Source organism: Macrobrachium rosenbergii, chromosome 17 (assembly GCF_040412425.1).
Source record: "Macrobrachium rosenbergii isolate ZJJX-2024 chromosome 17, ASM4041242v1, whole genome shotgun sequence".
Classification (NCBI taxonomy): Eukaryota; Metazoa; Arthropoda; class Malacostraca; order Decapoda; family Palaemonidae; genus Macrobrachium; species Macrobrachium rosenbergii.
In genome coordinates, this window is record NC_089757.1 from 786,078 (window position 1) to 803,769 (window position 17,692).

The 17,692-nt window shown below is 38.2% G+C and overlaps 1 protein-coding gene and 1 long non-coding RNA gene across 6 annotated transcripts in view; one reads left to right on the forward strand and one right to left on the reverse strand.

Annotated features, from left to right (window-relative positions):
* LOC136847644 (uncharacterized) overlaps positions 1 to 17,692 on the forward strand; it is a 372,082-nt gene that overhangs the window by 208,286 nt on the left and 146,104 nt on the right. The window lies entirely within an intron of this gene.
* The window catches only part of LOC136847640 (protein vestigial-like), a 159,618-nt gene that overhangs the window by 60,120 nt on the left and 81,806 nt on the right, over positions 1 to 17,692 (reverse strand). For 3 of the 4 annotated variants that reach the window (XM_067119357.1, XM_067119355.1, XM_067119358.1), the window contains exons 2-3: positions 2,091 to 2,438; positions 1,499 to 1,634 (exon numbers count right to left, since the gene is read on the reverse strand). In XM_067119357.1, coding sequence (XP_066975458.1) covers positions 1,499 to 1,634; positions 2,091 to 2,438 — 484 coding nt within the window. The remainder of the gene's footprint in view (positions 1 to 1,498; positions 1,635 to 2,090; positions 2,439 to 17,692) is intronic. The other variant, XM_067119356.1, reaches the window with a different exon arrangement.

Here is a 17,692-nt window from a genome sequence, read left to right on the forward strand (position 1 = left end):
TCATCCCTCACTTTCCACAGAGGAGAGGGATGACGTGTGTTGACAGAAATTTAGTGGCTTTTTCAAATATCTTTGTCTCTTTTAATGGCCATTTGAAGAATGTATATATGTATATATGTGTGTGTGTGCGTGTGTATATGTGTGTGTGTGTGTGTGTAACAAAGGACTGGGCTCCCATTTGTAAAGTTCTGGGTTCGATGATGGTCTGCTATCCACCAGTCGACCTACCTGTGTATGGGTAACATAGCTGGAGTTAAGGAAAGAGTATGGAGCTGGCACCCTCATACTTAGACTTGTTGAGAGCTGGCAGACTATACCGTTCCAGCGTCACTCCCTCTAAAGGGAAAAAATGGATATGGTAGGAATATGTATATATCATTTATGAGTGTGTTTGGGCGTGTTCCTGTGTTTTTTCCAACTGAGCCATTATCTTAATGAGGTCAATTTCCTCAGCACTGATTAGTTGAGAATGCGGTTCTTTATTGCATTTCACGCCACTGAGAACGCTTACAGTGCTATGATGTCTTCTGCCCTGCCAGTCTGGAAATTCTATACTTCATAGTTCTTTTATGAAATAGGTGGTAATCATCTCCTAGTCATTACTGCTTTACAGAGCGAGTCTGCGCCTTCGCTACTTTTTTATTCTTTTAGATTTTCAGTTTTTATCTTAAATATCTATCCGTTCTATTCCGCATTATGAAAATTATTATTAATATTATTTCATGGTGAAATTTCATTATTGTGAGTTAGTTTAACGAGATGACCGAGTCATTTCCCGACTCCCATAGGGCTTGCCCCGAGGATTTGGAAAGACGCAGTAACGTCTTCTGCAGGCAGTGCGAGCGGTCTCTAACGGGCTTTATTGGAGAAAAAGGAAATCATTTTTCAACAGAATGGTTTTACTTATGAAAACTTTTGATTCTAAAGATTAGGTTTTGTGTTTATCTTCGGGCTCCTTTCGTTGGCGTATTTGAAATCGCGACTCTTGACACGGTTCGGTACGCAAGATGCGCCTCACCAGTTATCTAGACAGATGATTGTGCTTATAATGCCTTGTGCTGTACAGTATGAACGCGCGGAAGGCTCAAAGCTTGTTCCCTCGTATAACAGTCGTACATTCACTCATAAGCTTTATATTTTTAAAACAAAGATGATGCACTTCGTATCAAGTTGGTGAGTGCATAATCTTGGTCATAAAAAATAGAAAATTTGTGAAGCATATACGATATTATGCAAGGGAACAAGCCTTGAACCTGAGGCTTGCTCATAAAAGGCAGCAGAAACGGTCATTGTCTAGATAACTGATTATCAATTCTGATTTCTAAAGGTGCTGCTGTGAAAGATTTAGTGGTACAGGATGGTGAAAAATGGAACAAGGTAAAGTTAAGGAAGTTAGAGAGTTAGGGAAGAACAAAGCACTTGGAGTTGAATGCGCCCTGCAAAGAAACAAATCAGGAAAACGGGCAACAAGGTCTTTCTGCTGCGCAGATGGACTAACCTTTACTGCTTTTACTGAACGACTGAGTGAGGGCTCGGGAGAAGTGCTCGTCTACTGCAGTGGCCAAGTCCCCAGAGAAATACGTCAGCACGACACAGTTCGCCGAAATGTAGTGGGCGTCTGCATGCTGTTCGCCCTAGGAAAAAGTAGCGACGTTAACGAGGTGACATAATATATACACTTGGAATAGGAATTTCATCAAAATAAGATTTCTATTTTTTTCCTGCCAATCTTATGACAAAGCTAAAGTTGTCTTGCGTTGAGTTGTTAAATAAGTTTCAGTTATTCTTGAAAGGATAACAACAGGATTTATAGATGAAATTTCTATATAAAATTCCTTCAACGCTTTTCCCTAGTTTTATATAAAGATACACTTGTCATAACGTCAGATATCCCCAGAAGACGTTCTCTGGTAATTTAGCCCATTTTTAACGTGATTGAAAATTTGCAACACTCTTGGTGCACGCCTCTGGTGGCATAACGAGACGTTAAAAGCTTAGCAATTGGTCATTATAGAGGAAAAGAAAGAGGGAAAAGTGCTGGCATCACATATTGTATCAAGTTGTATCAAAGCAAGTGTCGACTTGCTTACCTTTTCGTCTGATTTGGAAGAATGCGAGACGGATTGCTGAGGTTGCTGAGCTTGTTGTTGTGTCTGCTGCTGTTGTTGTGAGGCTACTGGCGAAGAACAAACCGACGCGTGTGCCGCTGCAGGAGCGGCTGCTGATGGTGCACCTGCAGCAGAGGCAGACGAAGGCGTCGTCGCTGTCGAACCACCGACAGCTGCACCTGCTGTTTGCTGATTGGGTAGAGCAGAGCTGGAGCTACTTGTGGAAGGCGTAGCTGCAGCGAATTGCTGCTGTTGTTGCTGTTGCTGTTGGAGGTCTGGCGTTGGTGGCTGTGAGGACCCTCCGCCCGCGGCATCCTGGAGCCGGTACTTCTGGGGGAAAGACAAAAGCCGCTATAGTATGCAGAAAGTGATGGCAGTCGCCTTCAGTTTTGCTCAGAACATCTGATTCTTTGGACAAATTATAGACCCCTTCATTAGGAGTATGGCTGAGGTAGCGCTTCACTTTGCATGCTCTCAGAGTGCAGTGAAGTCTTATTGTGGCCCAGTAAATACCAGAAAACGCGAGGAAAGTCTTGTGGATGCAAAGACACTGACAAAAATTAAATGCTTATGATAATGACTGCTTTCTGCAGCAGGCATTACAAAACAGAAAAAAGTATGACTTATATGTAAACTGTTAAGCATAGAAGTATTAGGAGGTGTGCAGTGTTTAAGTAACTGAAATAAGTAGAATGAAAGACTATCCCAGTTTCTTATAATAAGAGAAATAGGTTATTTTCTAAATGTTTTCTCCTAAATTTCTAAGTGATAACGGTTTAAATAACGATATATTCTCAAGGAACAATAAAAAAATATCTAGTTATAGATTAAGAAGATACTAGACCCATAGCTAATACTGTTTTAATCACCCAACAAAAAGTAATGGAAATCTTGTACTCTTGCCACTGTCTTTTTCAACTTATTTACCCTGAAAATTTGGTAAAACGGGAAAAGCATTGTATAAGCATTTCCTAGTCATGCCTTTACCTAAGCCCCTTTTGAAATGAGTCACAATACATTTTTGGTTGATGAAGTTATGTGACGTAATTCTCTTCCTCTATAAAGGCTGGGGTGAAGGGTTCGAAACACCTTTAATGTTCAGACTATACTGAAAGAAATGTTCTCAGAATCCAAATATCCATGTGGTCTGGTAACAAGCACGTCGTATTCTGCGGAGCATAATGAGAAGTGGAGCATTGCCATATTGGTCATGCTCCACTTCTTTATTTAATTTAGAGAATGTGGACTACACTCAGTACTTGGTCGTAAACCAATGATTATGAAAATGATTTAGTTTAAAGGAATGTGTATTACAAGGAACTGTATGCTAATTAATTTGCATCAGCAGTATGAGCAGCACAGTATATATATATATATATATATATATATATATATATATATATATATATATATATATATATATATATATATATATATATATCTATATATATATATATATATATATATATATATATATATATATATATATATATATATATATATATACATATACACATCAGGCAATAAACGTTATCAGTGTTCGTCTCGTGCACCGCAATAAGAGTTAAGTCCCCCGTTACTTTGGTGAGCATCACCGGGTGATGCTAAACACCTGTGAAATTCTTCGGATATTTGGATCTTCCAAATGGAAACCAAAATATGATGCCTCCAACAGCAAACCAAAGAAGCTTTATTTTCCCGCTTTACAGAGTTGGAAGAATCAAATTTGAAATAGGAAAATAATGAGTAGTTTTGTAGCTTTTTGCAAACATTTTTTTAAAGCTCTTTCCATATGGTTCTTTCAGAAAGGGAGAGTTAAAAATGTGGGAGCAACTAAACATGAGCTGTTGTAATGCTAAACTTTGTCCTTGTAGTAACACTGCTTTGCGACGACTCCCACACTTCTCGTGTGAAGTTGCGAGAGTCGCCCGCTGCGCAATCTTTTCAGCAGGTGTCGATATATATTCAGCGCAATAACTCTTCATGCCTTCCGCAACAGCATTTCTTTTATCTTGACATGTGAATGATGGTGTCCCGATCCAGCTTCCATGTTAGATCTTCATTTTCTCACTATGACATCCAGGAAAGTCTTTCATGTTATTAAGTGTCCAGCAAATGCTAAAAAGGATATCATTGTTATAGGCTATTCGATTGTCAGTTTGAGAAGATGTGTTCAGTTTCCGGTCTCCCGTGGCCATGGTTCAAAAGATGTTAGTCATTATGGCAGGTCTCTGGAATTTGGTCAGTTTTTTTTTTTTTTTTTTTTAATCTTCTGATGAAGTATTCCTCTCACATTTCTCTGAATTTTAAGAGACATCTCTTGGGTGAGGTCAATGTCAGTATGTTTACTGATACCTCTGACCACTGAGCTATAATAAAATGCATTAGCTACACATTATCTTTTAACAGAATTGCGCTGTAAATTCTCACGCAAATTGAGAGACAATAAATCCTTGCTTGTTGTACGCCGAAGATTAACGATAAGCCTTGCTTCGAAGATAAAAATAAGATAATCTTACCAGGATTAACGATGTAACCGCTAATAAGTGAGCTGCACCACAGCTACTGTATAAGTCATTTTGATGCTGGTGATGTTTATAGAATAAAGAAAATGGTTAGAAGCTCTCTTGATTGGCCAGCTTCCATAAGCTTCAGTCTAGCAAGGAGCTCAGTCGTTTGCTCTTGTCAAGTCTGCGTTTGCTACACGTTTCGCTGCGCCAGCATCCACTCTCTGCTGGAGCTCCGTGTGCTATGTCGCCATCACCTGAGAACTTTCATTCCAGCTACCTTAATTTGTGGAACACTTTTGGAAGTAGTATGGATAGTAAAACTAATGAAATAGAGAGGCGAGGATGCTGCTTTAAAGCAATTGCCACTTGCCTTCATTTTCTGACTTATTTCTCAGTTTTGGTTACCGCGCGTCTACTTGTTCGTTTCTCTGTTTATCTGCGACAAATATGGGCTTTTTATTTATTTTGGCTCTTATTTCATTTCTTTCAGATTTGGTAACTACTTACGACAGGGGATTAAGGAGGCAACGTTCTCTTCCCATCAGGGAAAGAATGAATCCGAGTTGAGATACTCGTTTGGTGAAGCAGTCCCAAAGGCTGAGTTTTGGCGGGTCATGAACACAGTTTTATTCGTTGTCACCTAATCATTTTCGCCAATTCTAAACACACTGTTGTTATTGCATCAGCCTTTACAGTGAAATCAGGCAATCCTTTTAGTGTAGTGTATAACCAAATTCAATGGAGATTTTAATAATAGTCTGTATAATATATAAGGATAGTATCTCTTTGTCTGAATGTTCATTGAACTCTCCCAGATGTATCAGTCTGAAATACAAAAGTAAGATATCGTTAGAATTGCCATGCCGTGATGATCGTACTGATATACTTTTTAACCCAATTTTTGTTCCCTGCATTGCCAGACAGCAAAAAAAATTGTATAATGTTTTCAACATTAATGATAACATATATACATATATATATATATATATATATATATATATATATATATATATATATATATATATATATAGAGAGAGAGAGAGAGAGAGAGAGAGAGAGACAGAGAGAGTGCACAACTCATTTTCACCAGAAAAGTTATGCGTTCATTGCTGAAAAATGAGTGCCCCTAAGAAGAATGAAAAGAGTGAGAAATGTGAAGAGGTGATGACGGGATAATGTTATCACAGGCGACAGGACGGATCAGAGCATTATGAAATAATTACTTAATATGGACAGAATGTCGAGGATAGATTTGTGTAAAGAGTGTTCAGTTCAGAATTGCAGGAAAAGGAAAAGCGGGAGACGTAGAAAGGGTTAGACAGCGAAAGAGGCGCTGGAGAGGCTGGCCCCCAATATCCAGGAAGCGTGAAAGAGCATCCAAGACAGCGGTCAAAGGCGCAGCATAGACAGTTTTGACGCCCTGCTCATGAGCCTTCGTTCACGACTCATCTCTTAAAGTGTAAATGTGGTAATGACCGTTGTTTCGTTTTATCTCATTTGTATGTGAATGGAATCAGCCTAATGTATATATATATATATATATATATATATATATATATATATATATATATATATATATATATATATATATATATATATATATATATATATATATATACACACACATAAATATATATTCATATATATATGTAGATATATAAATATATATCTACACACACACACACACATATATATATATATATATATATATATATATATATATATATATATATATATATATGTGTGTGTGTGTGTGTGTGTGTATAATCGTGTTGTGCAATATCACATATCACGCGGAATCCGAAAAAGGAAACGATATGAAAAGGCTGAGGAATATCGACATCACCAAGCTTATTGTTACGTCAAAAGAGGCAATCGAGAGAGAGCGATATATTCACCTCGGGATGATAGAGTGGTTGCCATGGAAACCTCACTCCTGCGTTTCCCATATTGACGGCACAGTTTATAGACATGGGAATGGCTTCATTTACTTTTCATATGGCCTGGTATATTGAGAGAGAGAGAGAGAGAGAGAGAGAGAGATTCGGAATCAAATGAAAGTTCCATTGCGTATATACTTTCATATACACAGACATCGATTCGAAAAATCCATTTTTGTCGTTGATCAGAAGCACAACAGTTTAGTAACTGGATATGCTTCATCGTCGAAACAGGTTTTCGTATTTATCTGTCAATGATTTGGATTTCTAAATTCTAACGTTGTCCTTTTTTAACCTATTCAGCTTTTACAAAATCTTTTCAAGTTCAAGAAATTTTAGCATGTTGTCACTTCTGTCTCAAACAATCGTGAAGAATTCAGCAGAACGGCTGTTATTTACTTCCTTCGTCATTTAGTTATGAAATATATTTCCTTCACTGTCAGTTACATTTCTGTGGTATTTTACGGCCGTCCCTTCTGCGCACAAGAGGCGTCTATGCATGAGTCTCCATATCGACTCACACGTAGGGTGTAGTTCAACTGCACAACAAATTCTTGCAAGACAAATGCTTATCGTATAATGCTCACTTTGTAAGTGGAATTCAAATCGCTATACTTGCAGTGATTCCCGTGTTCATCATCTCTTTCCTTCTGTCAGCTATCTTTTGACTTTCTCTCGAGTGGATAATAGCACATCTTGGGAATGTCTCCAAAGATTTTACCAAACAACAGAAATAATTGCTCAGAGACATTTATTACTGCATCTGCCCATAGTATTTTGTGAACGCTAATCTCGTTACATTAACCTATTATTTCTTGTTAGCGTAACGGATATACGACGCGATCGCATATGCCATCTGCACGTTTACAAAATGCCCCGACTTCTGCAGTTGTTTGCGGCGCTTCCATCCTTCCTCCCTTCGTGTCACCTCGTCAATTTGCAATTAGTATCATTATTAGTATTATATCGTGTACACATTCATAAGGCTTCATCTAAAAACAACTTAGCCATAGCAACACGGAAAACTAAGAGTGAAGGAATAAATAAATGATAATAAACGTGCAGTGAAAAATATACATTTTGGAATGGTGACTGGATCCGTTCCCTCGATTTCGCTGCATCCTCTGGTTCTAATAACCTTTTCTATTGTAATTATAACTTTCTCAAGACCTATTTTGGTAAAATATTTGATATATATATATATATATATATATATATATATATATATATATATATATATATATATATATATATATATATATATATATATATATATATAATTTATATATACATATACATGTGTGTGTATATATGTATATATATATATTATCAACCATTGTTCATTAGCGAGTTTTCGAGATTAAAGAATACCTTCTAGTTAAAAATGTGGCAAAATAGAAGGAAATACAAAAAAATAAAAAAAAACTGGCCTAACTATGAACAATTTTAAAACGTGGTGAATTAATACAACAGAAAGCATGCGAAGAATTGGAGGAAAAAATAAACTAGCAATGAAGAATCGAAAGTAAAAGTAGGAAAAGCATGTGACGATGATAGTTTCAAACGAGAGCGACCATTTTTGGCCTTACTTATCAGTGTTTATAGTGACTGAATGAACAGAAATTGGTTGAACACTAACGGCATTCATCTCAAGCAATGTTTATTCTTTTCCTGAAAGCAGAAGATTAAGATTTGCTTTCCGTCTGTGTAACTGACATTTAAAAATATCTTAGCTTTCCTTCTGAATGACAGGGATAAAAGATTATGTTTCATTACAATACATATGCATTACATCTTAAATATTGATGCGACCATATCTAGAGGACGACAGCTTGACCTTATGGTGATTTCTTTGATTTCTATAATGCTCGTGACACATTCTTAGCATGATATAGGTCATTCATCTCAAAGGCTCTCCCACACACTACGCTTCCCTTAGCATTGCTGCTTTCATTTTTTCCGTAGGAGGGGCGGCGCTATTAGGTGTTACCCTCTCAATTTTCTGCAAGTATTAAGGGATGATCCCGCCCTCGATCCCATGGATGTTCAAGTGGCATTCTTGGTGGTCACCCTCCCAAGTATTGATCACCCCAATGTTGCCTAACCTGAATAATCAAAAGACCAACGTTGTAACTGCTTAAGATAATGACTAATCTGTCTCTTCTCCCATTCGGTCATTCCTGTGCCAAGAGCATGCATCCCTCTATTGCCCTTCTGCTACTCTGCCTTATATATTCTACTTGCTCCAGTTTACTCAGTGTCATCGCATCTTTGACACGCTCATATAAACAAACTGGTAAATATAACGATACCGTATTGCTTTCTTCATATAGTGGCGGAGCTGCCAGTGTTCTCCAACTCTTTTAAAGACCAACAAAAACACCTGGCGCGAGATCTGTATTTTTACAGCATTTATAGCTGTGTGAGTAGGTCGCCATGACAACGCCCCCCTGGCGGAAAGTGAGGGTAATGAACTGTGCCGGAGGTTTGCGAGAAAGAGAGAAACAAATTCCCCTTCAGCAGCCTCCCCCTTCAAACTTTTATTGGTTCACGAATCTTTGTCCGATTCAATACTACCACTCGTGTGCTATCCAGGAGGACGACGCCTGGCTTTACGATTTTCACTCTCCCCGTCGCTCGATCTTTTCTTTTCTTTTTTGTTTCTTTTCTCGTTAAAGGGCATGAATGGTAGGCGCAATTATTGCTGTAGATAAGTAAGATGCTGTTTTACACCTCACCTATTCATCGATTGACTTATTTACAGGCTGTTTTGAAACCGATTTAATTATCGCTCCATTTGTAATGCGTTTATTCCACGGCTGCTTTGTATCTTATTCATCCGCCAGTTGCTTATGCACTTTTGTGTGTGTGTGTGTGTGTGTGTGTATCATATTACGCTCTCAGTACCTGAATTGTCTCGTGTTACGGCGCTATACTCTGAATTAATTGAATCTTTTAGCGTGTTCCCTGTATGTCAGCGCGCACGGGTGGATTGTAGGTTTGTCGCTGCTAAGGAAAGCTCATCGCTGATGTAAACACTTCTGTAAACTGTATACGCACTCAGATAAGTATCGACTAATATACGTATATAAATAAGAATATATATATATATATATATATATATATATATATATATATGTATATGTATATATATATATATACACACACACACATACATGAGTGCCTGTGTATGTATTTGCCCACAGTGTTATTAATATATGAATTCTTGTAACAACGTATATATATATATATATATATATATATATATATATATATATATATATATATATATATATATATATATATATACAGTATATATATATATATATATATATATATATATATATATATGTATATATATATATACGAGCAAATCCGGAGTGTGACAATGACACAAGGAAGCCGACTCTGTCACACGATCATTCACAAAGAAAAGATTTCTGTCTGCGCCGAGTGGATTCGCGCCCACGAACAGTACATGTTCATGTTTTCTCACTGTGTAACCATCTTATCATTATTTAGTTCTGTTCTGACTAAACAGCACCCCGGAAACGTTACACTATCTGTGAATGGCGTCTTTCCTATGAGTGCTGAGAAATCAGCGAAATCGCGGAAGTAGGCCTAATGGAAGTTTATAAAATACTTAATATGTAATTGATGTCAGATTTTCTGTCTTTTAATAATGAAGCATAGTTTTAAGTTCCCGATTACCTCCACCAGAAAATCTCATTTCCTGTCGTCATAACTCTGTACTGAAATTCGGCACAGTAGGCTGTCAGCTATGTACTGAGTTCCATAAAAAATGTGAGGTTAAAAGCGAGTTGATCAAAGAAGAATGTTTGCTGTAAGTGCGAACTCTCTTATTATAAAACGTATCAATTCAGAAATTATTTTATTATAAAATGTATCAATTCACTCACGGTAATAGCTGGTAACCGTCAACCCTCCAGGATGATCAATATTAAATATCTGTTTGAGTGTTAATTTACCTTTATTCATTTTCGTTTCCCTTCTCTTTTGTGGAAGCTCATGTCTCAATAGAATATAATCATGATAAGAGTCATATTTTGTTCCGATGGTGAGTTTGTCAGGTAGTCAACAAACTCGAACGAAAAACCTTCTTCTGTTTTGATAAACAACAGCGAATGAGAGGCCACGTTCTCACCATTAAGACTGCCGGAGCCTTTGCTGGTACGTATTCCTAATAACGATATTCATTAGAGTCGAACGGCCGAAAGTAAGTCAGAGCGAAGGAATGAATGCCGGGTGGGTCATGGCTAGAGTAGCTTTTGGGGCGGGACATCTCAAGGTCGAGTCTCCCTCGCAGTGCACCTTCTGTCTCACTTTAAATTCTAATTAAGAGTCGGGCGTGCTAGAGTTGGTTAATTAAAGAGATAAGATGCTCGTACAGATACAAGGAACATCTAAAGGCAATTTCCCCGTACAGGTATTCTTAAACGTCACTTCACACCTGGCGGAGGCGGTGGTCTCTGCTGGCTGCGTAAGGTGGTGGTGGTGGTGGTCGGCGGTTTGGGCTCCTCCGCTGGGACTCGGTCTCCGTTTCCCTGGCTTACTCTTCAGAGGCACCTCGCTCTGCTCTTCTTTTTGTTTCTCGCTGACGGAAGCCTCTCGATGAACTTCTCCGTGGTTACTCTAATAAACAATGCGAGTGAAAGACCTTCAGGTACATGAAGTGCTAAAAACAAAAGTGACCCCAACGTATTATTGGGGGATTTCTCTCTAGCATGTGTTACGCCAAATTGTGAGTGTGTGTGTTTTTTTTTTCTTCTTCTTCTTTATGGTAGTGTTAGAGAGCTCTTTATTGTGGAACTGGTGATATGACCCAGGTCTCCTCAAGGGCTCAGGTATGTAACAGTTTGTGGTACTTTTGTTTTCCAAAAGGTCAAGTTGCCAAAGTTTAAGGATGGACATAGTTGGTTTAATGAAATAAGGAATTAGAAAGAAAAAGGGTGTGAACCACACACGTGTTAGCATGTGTTTAAATTTAGTACTCAGTCTGTTACTATTCACGTTGGTAATTTCCGTTACGGAGTGCTAATTACTCACCTTTCAGGATGGCTTTCTTAATTCCATGGAGACCCCTTTGGGATTTAACCCTATTTTTGCAGTCTGTAACGTAAACTTATTCAACGCTCGAAGAACCTTTGAGAGACGAAACTAAAGAGAACTATTTCGTCTGCAGTGACTCAGAGACTACACTGCTTGTTTATTGATTGTTATTTTTAAACGTCCACAAATGCGAGTAGCTGCGAGCAGCTATCATAAAATATTTAGTATAGAGAGAAGTGCGGAGATTTTTTAGAGTAAAAAATGGCCGTTGGTCTTTATGTCTTCACCGACTTCATGATCCAGTTACCTGTTCACGATTCACCGTAGCTCTTTACTTTGATGCATCTTTCGCGTATGATGAAGAATGACGGCAGTAATCGATTCTCATTTCAGTGGGAGATAGACCACTGAAATAACTGCGATTCATCATGACATGAAAATCGCAAAACTAAAGATTACAGTTATCATACGGTCTGCAAAATCACAAATCGCTCCCCTGCCCTCGGGCTTGAGGTATCGTACCCGGCAGATAAGTCATCGTATTACCGACTCCAGCGTAACGACAGCTCTTGAATGGGATATGAAGCCGTTGAACTGTGAAAGGTCGCTGCGAGAGGTCCCTCCCCGCAACCATCCCTGCCTCTCCTTCTCTCTTCTTTTTCGTATGAGCAGTTAGAGGAGTTTCATGGCCATCATAAACTACGGGAGGACAATGCCAGAACTCAGCTGGATATTCATGTGCCATTGTAAAGGTTACACTCGGGACTTTATTGGGACTCCGATATACTTTGAGGATGGGATGCCACACTTGAAGACGCTCCCCACCCGCCCCACAATCCTCCAACCCCACACTAACCACCAACAATAATCCAGCCTTGCCGCATCCTCACGACACGTAACCAAAGCAACCCGTATTTCCAAGTCCTCTCTCTCTCTCTCTCTCTCTCTCTCTCTCTCTCTCTCTCTCTCTCTCTCTCTCTCCTTATAATCTTCAACATATTATCAGTACTATTTTCATCGGTTTGCAAGTATTTCGGTTTTTCCCAACATTTCAATTCGTTGCTTTTCCATAAAAGGGTTTCATTACATGTGACTTTTGAATCGGCGTGTTGGTAAATATTCCATTTTGCTTCTAATTGCGTGTTTATAGGTTAAGGTTTATTTTGCATTTCTTTATGAGTTTTATTTTTCCTTTAGAAAACTCTGTATGATGAGCAGTCAAGTAAATAAGAGGATATAATTTAACGTCAGTTTCAAAATAATAACTTTTAAAGACGCTTTTACTAGAAAATATCTGATGCTCAATATACATTTTTATTGGTTACCTTTAGACCGAAATCCTACTCGCCATCTCAAGAATCCTCATCTTATCAGAAGCGAGTCTTGTCCTAGTCAAATTCTGAGAGGAATTATAAACAGAGTTCACAGATGAGGCAACAGTGTCAATTTAACACTGGTGGTTTTTCAAAACATATGGGACAATTTATCACATTTCGTATATTTTTGACAGATTTATGACGGACGTTGCTTAGATCTTTGTGGTTATCAGAGCTGTGGAAGGGACTGACTTTACCATTCAAAGCTGAACATTTGTAGCCTCTCAACTTTCGCTTGCTCATGAGACGCCAATGACTAATATTTCTCTCTTTTCTTTCTTCTTGCAGTAGTTATTGAGGTTTTTTGAAATTTCATGCATAAACCGATAAGAATTAAGGAGTAAAGCATAATGCTTTGTAATTTTTTGGTGCTTAATTGAAGTACCAGCGGCTATTGACATTATCCAGTCAATCAACCACCGTCACCATTAGGACTTGACCTTCCGTTATAGTGCTACTGATAGGACTTCCGAAGACAGTGACTATAACAAACAATTATAGGCAAAATGACGCATTGCGACGGTGTTCGAAGTTCGCTTTACAACTGAGGCACCTGCTGCCGAATACCGATTGTCTCCAGCACATGCTTAACGAGCAGCAATTAGTCAGAGTAGTGTTCATCTAGATTCTAGACGGTTTATATATCCTTATCATAGAAACAAAAAGAAAAAATAAATAAAGTTATAAAACAATTTTTCAATATATATTTGTGGATTTTTTTTTTCATTTCCTAGAAATAAAGAACTTTTAAAGTATCTAAGACATGAATTGAGAATATTTCTATTCACCTTCCCTTTCGTTTTCCTAAAAATAAAAAATTTCATATTTTTACAAAAAAAACTATTCACTTATTGTTCAGTGCAGAGGAATTTGATGATTCATCGTACTTCTTACTTTCTCAGCTCATCCCGTGAATCCATTAATTAAGAGTGATGAGAGCACGAGAGCGCGCTTTCGTGTGCGTCTGAGAAATAAGCCGAGACGTGGAAGGAGCGTGAGGATCAGCGGGGAGTTTCTCGGCGCCCGTCCCAAACGTGGCAAAACGATAATGACTCCCTGTCACATCACCCTTTGCCAAGGTAATGTCCTCGTGTCCCCCAACCTCATGAAGACAAATAGAGGCTTCCTCTCCTGATAACGCTCGCTTCGTTTCGGCTCTGGACTAAATGTAATCACTTAATACCGCCTGGCTTCGTTTTAAAAAAAAACTAGCTGCTTTACTCACCGCCATCACTCTCATAGGTATATTTATACACATAAATATGCGTACTCACACATACACACACACTCTGTGTGTGTGACTGTGTTTGCGTTTGGGCTTTTTCCTTGTTTTGCTGAAATCTCTAGGCAATTTCCAATATTGGTGGGTGGATGCTGGGTAAGATTAAGCAAATTACCTGCAGGAACAACACACTTCTAATATGGTGCATTTGAAGGGAAAAACTCCAAACTGATTTTAAGCACTAACAGCCATCAGTTGTTCAGTCCCTGTGGCACGGCGGTGACGCAAAGAGAAGGGAGAGCTTTCGCAGATGCTTGAACATACGATCAACCACAAACTGTTTGAAGGCGGACACCCAGAGCACGGAGAGCGGGAGAGAGATGCTACCTCAAAGCAAAACGAAGAATGCTAAGCTTGTTTGCATCGGCATTGAAGTTGACTCTCCGTAATGCCTGGGGCCATCGTTTGATTGCTGGACAGCGGTCTCAAAAAATAAATAAGAATAAAAAAGTTAAGGAAAATAAAAAAGGAAGGCCATTAAAGGTGACGGAACCGTTAGTAGAGTCGGCATCTCTATCTAATTGCCTTGAATTTGCGCCCTAAAGTCCTCACTTCGAACGAGTAAAGAAAACGGCTTCCATATATTCGAATTCTTTTCTTTGTTTGTGTTGCGAAACATTGCGTTTCCTTGGCATGAAGTCATTTTCGTATCTGAAATGAAGTCGTGCCCGAATGACGGTCGGGCAAAGAAGAAGAAGAAGAAGAAATTGCTCCTACATTCGGATGTTAACTGATTTTCTTTCGTACACGAATTTATTATTTAGTTCATCGCATTCGATACAATCAACATATATTTTTTCAAAAGTAAAATCCAGTGGAACGGCAACCTTAATTCCTTTTCTAGCTTTGCTCCGAAGGAAAAGGAAAGGTGAAGGAGGCTCGGTCTTAACAATGAAGGGATAGATGGAAATTTCTACTCGTAAAGAAAAGCTTTCAAGAGTCAGGAAAATAGAAGGAGGAAGAGATTTCCGAAGCTGGGCCGTAGAGGAAAAGGAACAGTCTTCGAAGTGTCACGCTAAGAGGATTTTCAAGATCATTATGTTGGCTGGAAAGCTCAGACATATATATATATATATATATATATATATATATATATATATATATATATATATATATATATATATATATATATATATATATATATATTTATAAATACATACTGTATATATACACACATACACACACATATATATATATATATATAAATACATATATATACATACATACATATATATATATATATGTGTGTGTGTGTGAGTAAATATGAGGTATATGTTCAAGATTGTGTTTTTACCCTCAGAAAATGTAATACAACTTGCTGTTAGATTAAAAAAAGTTTCACGAAATAAGTTCCATTAATCTACTAAAAGTGTCTGTACAGGTCGATGCTTATATATATATATATATATATATATATATATATATATATATATATATATATATATATATATATATATAACAAATATCTTATTTACTGAAAGAAAAAAAGTTGCATATTGATGTGGGCAATATGGGCAATGGTACAACACTTAGCTCTCAAGGGAGGAGGGACACGTTCTCGAACCCGTAGCCGGACGAGAAAAGGAACAGAAGAGCGCGTTTAATTAAAATAAAGAAAAAAAAGTCCAGTACGCTGTTGATTTAGGCGCATTGGTTGTAAGTCGAGTGTTACGGGTCGAAGCTGGAATGGAGAGAGAGAGAGAGAGAGAAAGAGCAAAAAATGTAAGACGAGACTGATCAGTATTCTGTCAAAAATGATACCATCAACTCACAATTAAGAATGGGAAGGTCTCGACCAATTGATGCTTTTTCAAGGTAAATATCTTAGCAACGCGCACGTTTTGTCTTTGGACGCAATGTCTGGGAGACCGGCTCTGTCGACAATTACTTTAATCTCATTGGGTTACGCAAGTTACCTTCCAAGGTGTGAAACCCTTTATCTGAAATAGCATTGCAAGAACTAAATGATGATGAAAATAGACGACTCTAGAGTTTACAATGACACCTCGCTGTTTTTAGCTGTCAAGACTAACATCTGTTCCTCCAAAAGGTCACTTATCCAGGTCCGGTTCTCCTCTTAAATCTAATCATCTGGGTTCACGAGTCACGAGGCCTCCCTTGGACATCATTTCACCAAATTTTGCTCATAACTTTTATGCGTAACTTGCTAGCAAACAGAAAAACGAACAAACCGGACCAAAACATAAGCTTGGCCTGGGATAGTGATTTTAACAATAAGACTGATATTGATAAAAGTAGTTAACAAATGTGATTATAATAGCTATGATTGTAATACATATATTGATAACAGGAATAACCTTCTAGGCAATTGTTTCAAATGTTATTATTATTATTGCTGTTTTAATGATTCTACTTTCTGATTAGGTTAAAGGTCATAATAAAGCTGATATTATGATATCACTGACCATAACGATAATGATATCAACTGTTATGACTCATATAATTTCTGAAAATTCCGGTTAGTATTCAAGTACTTCGGCGTATAATGACATCATCATCATCATTCATTCAAGAAATATGATTGGATATAAGTGGCTTCCGGCGACGAAAGCACCCGACCGCTACCACCTGGTCCGTCGCGTTCCGTCCAGTGCTTCCCGACGGCTTCGAAGTCCGATGGAATGTGACTGAGACACGTTCGCTTCCGGTAGCACACCTTTCTTCATTTGAATAGTCCCCATGCGGAAAGTGCCGCGTCTTTCTTTTCTGTTTTCTTGCGGATGCGGTTGGAAGTGGGAGGGCGTCAGGTTTCTGGGCGGTTCTACCTACAGACGACTTCCTCATTATTATGAAAGATGTCTCACTCAAACATCCTTTGGCGGTATTTTGTGGATTTTGTCCCGCTTGATGGATTTTATTGTCCTTTATTGCATGATAAACGTGTCTTTCATTGCTTGAGATGTCTTCGCAGCAATTCTTTGTCTCGTGTATGATTGACGATACAACTGTGAAACGCTCCTTTGCTTGCTTTTCCATGCAGAAGTCGTGCTGCGATGGAGTGCATCTAATAGTCCTTAAGACAGTTTAACTTGTCACAGTTCGTTTCTTTGAAAGCCAAACTAAATTCCGAATAAAACGTCACGCGGTGAGTGTAAAATGAATGCATTAGAAAAGTGGATTTTAGTCCAGCCTCTGCTATTGTTCTAGGCTTTTGCTATTTTCATCCCATTCCGATTATTTACTCTATTTCTCCGCACACCTTCTTCAAGGTAGAGTTTTCATCTTGCACCAACCTGAGAGACTCTTTCCATCCACACCGTGTGTTGGGAGTAAGAAATCCTTTGCCTCATTCCCTTCTATTGCTATGGAAAACACCAAACACGCAACACATATATCGGATCTCCACTTACTGATAAACAAATACCCATGATCGTTTGTTGATCGC